At 37.0% G+C, this 13034-nt stretch overlaps 1 protein-coding gene across 1 annotated transcript; it reads right to left on the reverse strand.

Moving 5' to 3' along the window:
* Window positions 1–3283: 3283 nt before the first annotated feature.
* On the reverse strand, window positions 3284–5874 carry LOC139738244 (B9 domain-containing protein 2-like). Its single transcript, XM_071648898.1, has 3 exons — window positions 5787–5874; window positions 4243–4368; window positions 3284–3594 (listed from the first exon to the last, which is right to left on the reverse strand). The coding sequence occupies exons 1-3, from the start codon at window positions 5872–5874 to the stop codon at window positions 3284–3286; spliced, it is 525 nt and encodes a 174-aa protein (XP_071504999.1).
* Between the last annotated feature and the right edge of the window lie 7160 nt (window positions 5875–13034).

Here is a 13034-nt window from a genome sequence, read left to right on the forward strand (position 1 = left end):
CATATCTTGGTTAATAAAGGGGAAGTGGCTCGCATGTGGCATCCTAAATCAAATTTCCAGAAAGAAAAAATATTTCATGAAACACTTTGGATGAAGAAGCAATCCATATCATCAAAGGACAAGTTTACCCAAATATATGTGTGGATTGAGTGAATGTAGCAATATTAGAATACACCAGTGAAAGTTTGAGGAAAATCAGATGATCCGTTCAAAAGTTATGACTTTTTTAAAGTTTCAGTGCCGCCGTCACTGGATGAGAAGACTACAACAGTTTGTGATATTACTGCAGGACAACAATATGAAGAAAATATCAACAGAATTCAACCTACACTTGTACATGTATTTTCATATTTCTAGCAAAATGAAAGAACACTCAACTTACCTCTTCAAGAAAGCAGGGGGAATGATATCACCTGATCATGTGTCAGTACATCTGTAAGAAGTCAAGGGAATGTGTACTTTTCAATAAAAAAAAATACATTTTGTGGAATTCTCTTAATATTTTCTTTGCATTGTCCTGCAGAAATGTCACAAACTGTTGTAATTATCACAAACTTGTAGTCTCTCATCCAGCAATGGTGGAACTGAACTTTAAAAATTCATTATTTTGAATGAATTGTCCGATTTTCCTCACAATTTCAACGATGTGTTACAGTGTTCTACAAATACTGCTGCATTCAATCAATCTACACATTTGGGTGAACTTGTCCTTGAACCTTCCTAATGGAGACTATATAGGTATCCCAAGAGAAGCATGGATAATGCTGACCTGTTATGGTCAGCTGAAATTCCTATCCTTTTCTGTATCTAGTCCTTGGTATCAGAAATCTCCGACTAAACTTGTGATGACAGTTGCATGGTAATACTGCAAAATTTGAAATTTTCACACATTTTGTGCAACCAGAGACTAGCGTGAAAATTAAAGCAAACGTACATACCACTAATTAATGTTTTGATTCTGTGGAATTAAAAACACATAAATTTCATCGCATTTGGTCGAGCGTGACAAACTGCTGGCGAGAAAATTTCCACTTTTACAGTACCCAATGAATGATGCAAAATTTGACTTCATATTTGTTTGTTTTATGCGCCTGCTAAGGAAACATTGAATGTAGACAAGCAAACAACCACAGGACCAGCAATTTGTAATGTCAGAGTAGGACAATGATGTGAAGAAAATATGAAGAAAATTCAACATTTTCATTTTCCAGCACAGGGGAAATGATATTACCCCTAACATATGTCAGTAACAAGTCAAAGTATTGAGTACTTTTCATAAACATGAAATTTTCGTGGAATTCTCTCTATTTTCTTTATACCATTGTCCTTTATGCGACATCATAAATTATTTTAGTCTTCTTATCCAGTAATGACAGCACATGGATTAAACAAAACTGTAAAAAACTACGGATTGGCTTCTCATCACATCCGACATCATTACACAAAGGAGGCAAGGCATTGGTGTTACACTATAAATCACAAGTACTAAGGGATTAATGCTTGTGAATATGAACACATATGGTACAATATCAGACACTTCACTAATGGCAGTGGGCTAACCTCATACAGATGTATCATTCGTTGTTGGACATGTACTGTATTTCACATTTTGTTTGTAGTGACTGCACATCAAGTATCTATGATACACTGTACTGTACATGTATTATGTTTTTGCATCTGTAGGATGACATTCAGAAGAACTCACTGGCACTTGGGAAGTCAAACATTGCATGCAAAATCTTCATTTTGACAATTGATTTTATTCACTGCTTTCATTTAAAACTAGCTTTCATTTGTACATACAGGACAAATTCTTCAAATGAGTTCAAATGAGCCACATTGGAGACGAAAAGTGATTACTTTTACTTGTAAGTAAAATATTCTTGTGGTCAAGTGACATGAATGCAATAAATATTCCCTCAGGCGTGTTTGTCATACACGTATTTACATCAACAACGACAACAAAATGCTGAGGCACTACAGCTGTATTCAGTTTTGACTAAAAATTCTTTGGTGATAAAGGGCAGTTAAGAACCTGTTGGCTAAGATTTGACCATGGATCATACATCCCTGTGGTCAGCTAGAGCTGAAGGAGGGCTGTTTGTGGCAAAGAATCCAATGTGATAGTGTAATTAGACAGGTCGTTACAAAATGTAGTGACTGGGTTTGCATGCTTACACTGTATATACTGTATACAGTTTCACTGGAAACTTGTGGTCAAGGATTGAATTTGTGGCAAGACCTTGGGATTAAAAAGCAACTTCACTTTGCATTCATGATGAAATTAAAAGAACTGTGAGTTTCATTAAATTGAACAAAAGTGGGAATCTAAAAAATGTATACGTTTAATATACCTGGTATATTAGCCACACATTGATATCGGTGTCGTTCTACTAATAAGTCACGACAAGGATGTCATTGTAACACTAATCTCGTGGGTTGTCTATTGTCATATGAAGATAAAACAATAAAAATCTTCTTTCTGTCAAGTAAATCAGTAACTACAAATCCATCAAAACCAACTTGTTATACTCCTGGAGGAATTTATCGAACACAATAAATTTCTTGTTGAATCCACGACGAGTGAAGATTTTTGTGCAAATCAAAGGAGATACACATATGTAAGACCATGACTTCATTATTAATTTACATATCATCTACCTATCACTGAAATCTTTTTCTCACAAAGCCATACGATACTTACAAATTCCATAGTCTCCATCTCTTAATCTAATCATTTTGAAACATTTTAATTTTCTGATTGTTTGATTTACTCTATTACAGAATAATTGTCTGCCTCTGAGGCAGCATTGTTGAAAAATATAAAACAGTTACAATTTATCATAGGATATTATGCATCATTATTCAGAGCCATGGCCAATTCATATCAAGAACTATGCAGTGTATTGATCAATGTGAATGCTGGTAACGCTACAAACTGGATAAGATTGACTCTGGTAGTTTTACAAATGTTTCTTAACAAAAAACAACTGCACAAACAATTTGTTCTCACTCATCCATTCTTTCATATTCTGGAAGTTTCAGCTTTGCTTATCAATTTGAATACCGGGATTTGGCAAAATGTCCTTCCAGTCTCAATAAACAGACATACAGTATGTGTTTTCTAAACACACCGCACTGATAGTACTACTGCCGACAAGTTCTCACTTGTATACTCCCTTTGATATACATGGTGTCTGAGAATATATCACACAATTCACACAAATTGCATTGTCCTGCAATGCCCGACGACAGTGTCCTTGTCACTTGGCGCGATGCCATGCTAGCATTCCACCCCATATTTGTCAAAGTTCCTCAAGATCACCCCAAGCTGACAGTGTACCTGGCCCATCGCCACTGTCTGGAGCGTGTATCGCTCGGCACTCTGCACCATCTCCGGGTTTCTCAGCTGTGGGGCGCCCCCAATGAAGAACTGGGAGACTTGCTCGCGGAAGGTTCCCGCTGGTCGCCACGTCGGGCACTTGATGTCATGAGTTCCTGGTGAAGTGGGCAGGTGGCAGAAACCGTACCCGAAGAGCTCGTTTCGTCCAAAGTCATCCTGGTGGTAGACCTCAAACTTCAATTTTGGCCATCCTAGGAAAGTGGAGTTTGATGAATGCTCATACAGTATCACCAAAAAATAGCAAATGAACATAAGAATAGAAAGTACATTAGTCGGCATGCTATTTCATCGTTACATTGGGTATTTAAATTGTAGTAATGCCTGATGATATGTGTGCATGATTTCTATCAACAAATGCCACTTTGTCTTGATGAAGAAAATTATAATACTGTGTGCTGAATATCTTTTGAGCAAGAGGTAGCAACTTCTGTTCAAAGTTAGAGAATCTCTCGCGGGCAAACATTCATGACCATGACATGTTACTAAAATAAGGGTGTAATATTACACCGAATTAACTCAGGTAAACTATGTATGGCAGGGTCATGCCTTTTAAAGGTGAAGTTAATGGACAGCTAGTCATTTTGATCACTACCCATGTCCACAGGTGATAATGGCAATAACTCCAGGAAGGAGTAACATATCACTGTGAGCAAAGGTTACCAGGTACTTGAAATCTGCTCAAGAGTAGTAATGCTCCACATACATACTCTAGAAACAGAATGATAAATTTTGCTTTTGCTGTTTTCCTCCAATAGGGACTGTTAATGAGAACTCTGCTCAGTCAATTCCAGAATTGAGAATTCGATGAAGGAAGGTAAGCCGCTGCTTCCCGTCATTACCTTGCAAGCCTTTGGTAGCAAAGTGCACATCAATGGGATGACTCCACACGGCAAAGTTTTCGTTCTGTGGTAAGTCTACCTGTGTCTGGCCCTCGCGAGTTCCAGCAATGACCTTCCAGGCACCACCTGAACGTAGATACCAAAGGGACACAAATTATCATCAATATAGAAAAACTGATTGTGTTTATGCAGACTTCAGTAAGATAGGGATAATATGCATTTAGGTATTCAAACGTGTTTTTACACATCACATTATACTTCATCCCCCAACACACACATACAGAGGACAACCACATGTGGCTCAGTTTGCCAAGAGGGGCAGCTACACACACCTACAGGCAGTTTATGGACAAAAAGAAAAGTTAAAGATTCATTTTCTTTTTTTCTTTTTTTTTTTTTTTGGGGGGGGGGGGGGGGTCAGGCATCTAGAGTGCATGTGTATTCATGCCATGTCTTTTGATGGAAGGATACACTCAAATTACATCAACAGCAGTCCACCAGCTGAGAGATAATGTATAAACCTTATGCCATTAAAATGTACAACTTGTAGTTCTAATATACAGGTGTATGTAACAAGGACCTGAAATTCAATATCTTGAGAATTTAGGATTGTTAAAGGGAAAGCAAACCCAAAGAGCAATGTGGATTGAGTGAAAGCAGCAACATTAGTAGAACACATCAACGAAAGTTTGAGGAAAATCGGACAATCGATGCAAAAGTTATGAATTATTAAAATGTTGGTGTTGGAACCATTGGATGAGGAGACTACTAGAGGTTATGACGTATGAGCGGACAACAATACAAAGAAAATATAAAGAAAATTCAACAAAAATTCACTTTTCTAGCATTATGAAAGAGCACTTGACTAACCGCTTTCAGAAAGCAGGGGGAATAATTGCTACCCTTAACATATGTCAGTATCAAGTTGGTGGAATTTGTAATTTTCATGAAAAATGAATTTTTGTGGAATTTTCATGTTTTCTTTATGTTATTGTCCACTCATATGTCGTAACCTCTAGTAGTCTCCTCATCCAGCAGTTCCAACACCAAAATTCTAAAAATTCGTAACTATTGCATCGATTGTCCAATTTTCCTCAAACTTTCACTGATATGTTCTACTAATGTTGCTGCTTTCACTCAATCCACATTGCTCTAATGGGTTTGTGTTCCCTTTAAAGACAATTTTGGGGATTTGTGACAATTTTGCAAGATCAATAACCACACTGACTATTGAGGAAATGAGAAAATTTTAGCACTGTTTAAGGGGGGGGGGGAAATAAAGGGTGGAATATTTTGATGACATGCAAAACACAGAAAATGCATCAAATTAGATTTCTACACAGAAATAGAATCTTAAAAATATATATAGTAAACTGATGTCGACTATGGAGTGCTGCACAACAATTGAGCTTAAAAAAATGCACTAAATTTATAGAATATACAGAAGCAAAGGGCTAAATATATTCTACTGCCATACTTTCATGTTGCATCTGGCAAAGTAAGACAATCAATATTTCATGCAGCAATCAACATGACTGGCTTACCTGTATGAATTTTCCATTTGCAGAATAAATTCTGACTGTTGAAACCACTTGCTCCAAGTATCTGCCCAATCACATGCACCTCAGCCATGATGTAATGTGCTAGATTTCCATGTGAAACTTGTTTGCTGAAGAGAAATATATAGACATTTGTAAGGCAAGTTTCATTTCATGTAGTACTAGTAGTAGACATCTACATCGGTACTCAGGCTAGTCCAAATCTGGATATGATGCTACAAAGGATGAAATTATGCAAATATTAACATGGTGCAAATGTGCAAGAAAAAAAAAAAAAACTCCAATATGGAGCTAGCATGCAGAAATGGAAGTCCTGAAATCCAGACGCCCAATGTGGCAGCGATAGCATCGATCTGCAGGGGGTGCATTCCATAGCCTGCCCTTACTGCTGTAACAGTGTTGGCATGAAGGAGTGACAGATGCATTATTTAGTGGAGTTAGTTGTCAGAGCAGGGAGGTGGTTAGTACTTGGAAGGATGGTAATTCCACAATTTGAATATCGTAGTAGGGTATCAGTCACATTGGTTTCAGATGGGTGTCTTTTTTTATGGCAATGAGATCATCAGGGGCGGATCCAGGAATTCCGTAAGGGGAGGGGGGCAAAAATAAATTTGCCGTCACTTCCGGGTTTAATCAGCTGACAAGCCCCCCCCCCCCAAAAAAAAAAAAAAGAAAAGAAAAAAAAAAAGAAAAAGGGCTCCTGTGCCGGCTCTCGTACCACTTCCAGGTTATCGCAATTTTCTGGTGCCATTACAATCGAAAATAAAAGGGGGCGCAAGCACCCCCATTCATTTTCTTTCCTTTTTCTTTTTGTTTTCAGGAAAATTAAACTAGGGGCGGGGGGCACGCGCCCGGTGCGCAAGTCAATGGAGTAAAATGGAGTCAAAGGGGGCGTGAGCTTTCGATCCTACCTAACAGTAGCACGAATCTTCGTCAGAGGCAAAATGACAAACAGGCAGAACTTCAGATATGGGACTGGAGAGAGAACAAACTTTGTTGATGACTTAATAGCTCGAGTGAAAGCTCAGGCCCCTTTTTACTTTTGACTCCTTTTCAGTTTTATTACAGCTGTGCAATCAATAGATGGTAGTACTGCACGTCACTGTAGCACTGTGTAGTCTCATGATGACTCACACACGTAACTAGAATCTACAAATCTGTACGTGCGAATGTCCATTACCAACGGCAACGGTGGGACGCTACTTACACTGCCCCGTGGAATGCAAATGAAATCCCGTACATTCTACCGTGGGCCTACTGTAGAACACCTACGACGAAACGGCAAATTGACTCATATAACACCACAATACCATTATATCCTGATATTACCTCACCTTTGATGCCACAAAGCTTAGCAGTGTTCCAGGCTGATTATCACTTCTCTGTCAGATTCGGAAAAAACATCGACAATTCATCCGTTTTATTTTCCGCCGCCCACTTCATTAGCTCGGTTCTACCGTGTTTTCCGATCCCAAAATACCACAATAAAAATAGGACATATACACAATGAATCTTCGCGCGCGAGGGTTCGAGGAAGATGTAGCTTTTGTGTTGTGTTCGTGTGTGCACCATGGTGTGCACGTACCATGTGTGTGTGTGTGAGGTACACAAGATGAGGCTGACTACGACTGGACTTGACGGGAATGCATCACTACCTAGTGGTGGAATGCATCAGTCATCCACGGCGGTTCAATTTGGTTTTTGAGCGCCATCACCGCACACATCTCTACACACACAAATACTGGTAAAACACAGTCATCTTCTATGAAACCCCAACCATAAGGGTCACTACACAAACTGCTTGTTGGTGTTGTTGCTGTTATAATCATATTGTTATATATTTTGTGTGTGTGTGTGTTTGTTTGTTTTTTTCATACATTTCATCCCATGACAATATAACTAAAGTGTCAGAAACTGACAGGATCCTAGTTAAAGGACAAGTCCACCTTCATATACATAAGGATTGAGAGAATGCAGCAATATTAGTAGAACACATCAGTGAAAGTTTGGGGAAAATTGGACAATCCGTTCAAAAGTTATGAATTTTTAAAGTATCTGCGTAGTCACTGCTGGATGAGAAGACTACTACAGTGTATGATGTCATATGCGTATAACCATACAAAGAAAATAAAAAGAAAATTTCACAAAACTTTACTTTTTGAATAAAGTGCACATTTCTTCGACTTGTTACTGATATATGTTCAGGGTGATATTATTCCCCCTGCCTTCTGGAAGAGAGAAGTCAAGTGTTCCTTTGTTATGCGAGAAAAGTGAAAATATGTTGAATTTTCTTTATTCTTTCTTTATATCGTTGTACTCATGTGACATGACAAGCTATAGTAGTCTTTTCATCCAGCTGTGACTGAGCAGAATCTTCAAAAATTCATAACTTTTTAACAGATTGTCCGATTTTGCTCAAACTCTCACTGATGTGTTCTACTAATGTTGCTGCATTCACTCAACCCACATGTCTATGAAGGTGAACTTGTCCATTAAGACTTCTAACCGTCATTCTTATATCAAGGTAAATCTGTACTATTTTTCTTTTGAAGGAAAAATGAAAATTCTTCCGAAATATACATAACATCAATCCGAACAATTACTAGACTGTTGTAACACTGTGTCTGCCTCAACTTAGAGGAGTTTTGGTATTTGAATGTCATTATACTCAGTCTGTACTACACAGGTTATACATGTATTAACTTTATTATAACATTTGGAGAAAGGCACATGATGAAATGAGTAAGAGTAAGATAACGACAGTCTACAAGAAAAACAAAATAGATGGAACATTGAGATGGGCTACTTTACAAGGTTTACCTATAATAGGCCTATAGAGATGGTCTTAGCTATTTGATTCATAATCAATGATGATAACTACAATAACTAATGATGTGATTATAACACAGCTTAAATACTAGGAAAATACTGGTTTTTGTGATTCCCAGCAGAATAATGGCTCTGATAGCATGTTTCTTCATACTGACGATAATCCTTCCATATGTTTTCTTTATGCTTTGTCTTTTTTCTGATATGATTATCACTGGAATTTCTACAAAAATTTATATCATATTGGATGGTAATTTAAATGAGACACCAGGGAATATTGGCCCTCATCAATTTTCCCTGGTATTCCATGAAATAAGGCTATCCAATATAATTACCATTATATTTGTATATATAATCTAGAAAGAAGGCACAAACTGTAAAGAGCAATTATCAGAATTTTAAAAAGACTGCACTAAGTTATGACTGGCACTTGTAGCAAGAGTTAATTCACACAAAAGCGTTCGGACACTCAGCAAACATACCTGACAAAATATGGTGTATTATTGCATGGTCACTTTACTACAATAGTAGCCTATGAGGTACTATGTAGTCGCTTCCAGGGAATTTGGCATTGTATTGAATATGCTCTGATATTGCACATGTAAATCAAGTGGACAAAAATATGCATTTTTAATGTGCCACTAACATGTCTTATATAGATAATAATTATCATTGTTGCAACTCTCTCCATCTCTCTCTCTCTCCCTCCCTCTCTCTCTCTCTCTCTCTCTCTCTCTCTCTCTTTTTCTCTGGATATAATGTATTGACAAAGACTCCTCACTATCAGAAAGTTATGAATCGAATGCTGGTGGGTGCGATGGTGGCTATGGAGATCTGTTTTCGAGTGATAATGTCTGCCACACTCATATTGCAGTTTTTAAAGTCATTGTTGGTGGGAGCTGGGACTGTTTGCTGTTGCTGTTGACACAGGTAACATAGAGCACATTTATTCTCAGCAGCAACTTTTCTGGATTGTTGTATACACAGTATACTGTAAGCACATGAGATGAGCATTCAGACAATGATTAGTGTATTGCATTCATTTATTTGATATGCAGAGTATGCAACAATACACAATATATATATTTAAAAAAAGAATCATTTTCACAAAATCAGACCTGACATGTCTGCTCACACAAATACAATCTCTGGAAAAAAAAAAGTGCTCTCATCAAGGAGGCTGTTTTTTTAACATATAAACAATGAATACAAAATATTGTCAATTGCAAAGAGTTGATGGAATACACAGGTCTTGAACTTTGAGCTCTGTTTTTGCCTGTTACAGTCTCTTATTAACTTGATAGCTCTTAACAGATATCCAGTACATCACAATTCTTTTCTACATTAGTGAGTTGATCATTGTACGATGCAATGTGTACTTCCCAGAAATAAATAAAACCAAACACTCATAAAATCTTGTGACTGCAAAAATGTCGTAAGGTACATATCAGCAATAGTATCAAAAGCCATAGAGAATAAAGCATAGCAGGGTAGTCCAGTTTCATAAACATAAAATGCTATAATATGCTAATACGGTTACCAAATTAGAATAAAATATCTCGATTGAGAATTTCTTTTTCTCACACAATATGATTCTTTGGAATACAAAGTCTTCTCTTTTTCTTTTCTTTTTTGCCGACGTCCGTACTTCTTAGATATACACTGTACACACTGACACAGTTCAACAACAGGTGTCAGCATACCGCTCCGGTCAAATATAAAATGTCTTGCAAATAAATATTAGAAAAATAGCCTGTAAAAAAGAAGTACATCATCATTACAGGAGACAGCACATAATCTTTATTTCACACAGTCTTGCTTGAAGTCTAGCCAGGTAACAAATGGTACACTTAACCAAGAATTCTCCGAGCTATGTATTTACAAACTGTCTTTATTCTCTGCCAATGTCTGTACATCAAATTTACTTTGTTTAAATACACCACTCTGGTTAATACTGGTTGGTAATTGAAAAGAGAATGCTTCACACAGAGAAATGGATCAGAAAAAGTTACAAGATTTCAAAGTGCCATTTGCCTGTTCATCCATCAAGTCCCACAATGCCATATTCCTGTGATTTGGTGCTGTATTTGTTTTTTTTAAATAATTATTGTTACTATGCATTGTATGTGTTTCAAACATACTTTATACGCCATATATTTAGTGAGTCTAATTTTTTATGAATCGTGACTTCCCAAAAATTTTTGCAAGAGGTTGAATTCGCGATTTAGAAGTACAGTACTGAATGGAAAAAAACATGCGTGAACGTCACATTCATGTTGGGGTCAGAGTTAATACTTAAACATGTTTTTAAATTCGTGAATAATATCCTAATTTGTATAATTCGCAAAAATAAAAACCTTGTCAAATATTTGGCGTATACAGTAGAGTATTATTATCATTTGAATTTGAATCTTTTGATGTTCATATTGAATTGATTGTTTCAGTTGAAGATTTCTTTTTAATTCTTAAATTGGCAACACAATAAACCTTCCTGTTTCTCTCTCATATTGCTTATTCGTATTTCTTTTCTGCTTTTGTGCAAATCTAATGTAGGATACACAGCAAAATTCACAGGTGCCAATTTGAGGATGACAAAATGATAATATCAGCAGTAATATTACCCCAGGACTTGATGGGTTAAACATGTGGCCATGGAATCAGTGATGGCTGTAACTGAAATAGCAGGATAAAAGCATGATTTGATAAATGATATGGAGAAATAACCCCATATGTAGCAAGGACTAAATCTATGCACAGATACTTGGCTCAGGTACACTATCACAGGTATGTGTTCACACATGCTATGATAGACAGGAACATAGAAATTCATCACTTTCTTTGGTTACTCATTGCTAGAATGTATATTGAATACACATAGGCACTTGGATATTTGCTGACTGACCTGCACACAATATATCTCCTGTCTGACTCTCTGATCAGAGATGCTCATTCTAAGCTTTTGACTTGATTACAATGCACAACATTACATCATGTTTTTGTTTTGTTTTTTGACACACTGATAGCGCATATCCTTTGGTACATTTCAATCTAGGGAGCGAAGGTGCCATAAGAGTTCAGCGACCCAAGTCAGTCAACCCTCGCTCTCATTTTTCTTCTTCTTCTTCTTTTTGCTGTTGTACCTAAGGCTTGTTAGTCGATGGGTTAAGAAGCGGCTTCAATCACCAATTCAAATCATGATGGCTATTTACATTTCATAAATGGCATGAATACACAGGAGGATACAGTCTACAGAAACACATGCAAAATCAAAATAAGCTGATCAGTGGCAATAAAATGCCCTACCATTCACATCCAGAGCTACGAGGATTCTGACCTCTTACAAAGTTTGGCAAGTTCAAACTACTCTTGTCTCCATTCTTATGCACTATAAAAGACAAAATCATCAGAAACATCAAACTAAAATTACATACAGTATGAATCAAGTATGTTTACTGAAGCTGCTCAATGAATTCATGCCACTGAGAGATAATCACAATAAATCACAAGAAAAACTTTGACAGATTTCTTTCACCACATTATTACAGTATGAAGGAATGCAAACCACAAATCAATCTTGATATTTTGACACTAACATGATGCTCCATTTGGTCCAGAATATAGGAGAGCAACAAATGATATATTGTCCCACTGAATAAAAAAACAAAAAACAAGTGAATCTAAGCACTAGTATGAATTTTTTATTTGTCAGATGTTGTGAATACGTGCACTGCATGAGCAATTCAAATGATGTTGACAAACAAATGAATTACAAATATGGGCAGCTTTGAAGTTATGGCTACAAAGTAAGGCGAAGTCTAATAATCATCATTGTGGTTTGCAAAACAACAACAACAACAAAAACTGTCATTCTTCTACACATATTTAACAGGATACACATGTGTGTGTATGTGTGTTGCAAATTTATTTTCTTTTTGTCGCACGGAATCAGATGAAGGGACAGCTTACTGGAGCATGTACACAAAGGTATGACCTGCATACACAGATGCCTAACGTTTCTTTACTGCTTACCCTGAATGGTGTTCCACCATCTGGGCACCATGCATCTCATACAGAAAATTACCTCTACCTTATCCATGATAAAATTACTTTGGTCAATGGACTATTAATTTCATTCAAAATTTGCACCAATACTCATTAAGTTTTATAGCACATGTGGCTCTGAAATGCAAGTATCAACACAGACTGTGGTGGCTGTGTGTCGCAGCACCTGTAAGCACAACAGCGATGGGCTTGCCTTCATTGAAAAATACAGTGCTAGGACAGTGACACAAGACAGTTTTCTGAGGAGATAGAGATATGTTCCCTTTTCCACATTACTACTCAATTGCTCTGAAGAACTATGAAAACTTGCTATACTTGGTGTCAAAAATCTGTCTACCTCAA

The sequence above is a fragment of the Diadema antillarum genome, unplaced genomic scaffold (assembly GCF_040938485.1).
Source record: "Diadema antillarum isolate AM-2024a unplaced genomic scaffold, OU_Dant_1.0 seq00000731_RagTag, whole genome shotgun sequence".
Lineage (NCBI taxonomy): Eukaryota > Metazoa > Echinodermata > Echinoidea > Diadematoida > Diadematidae > Diadema > Diadema antillarum.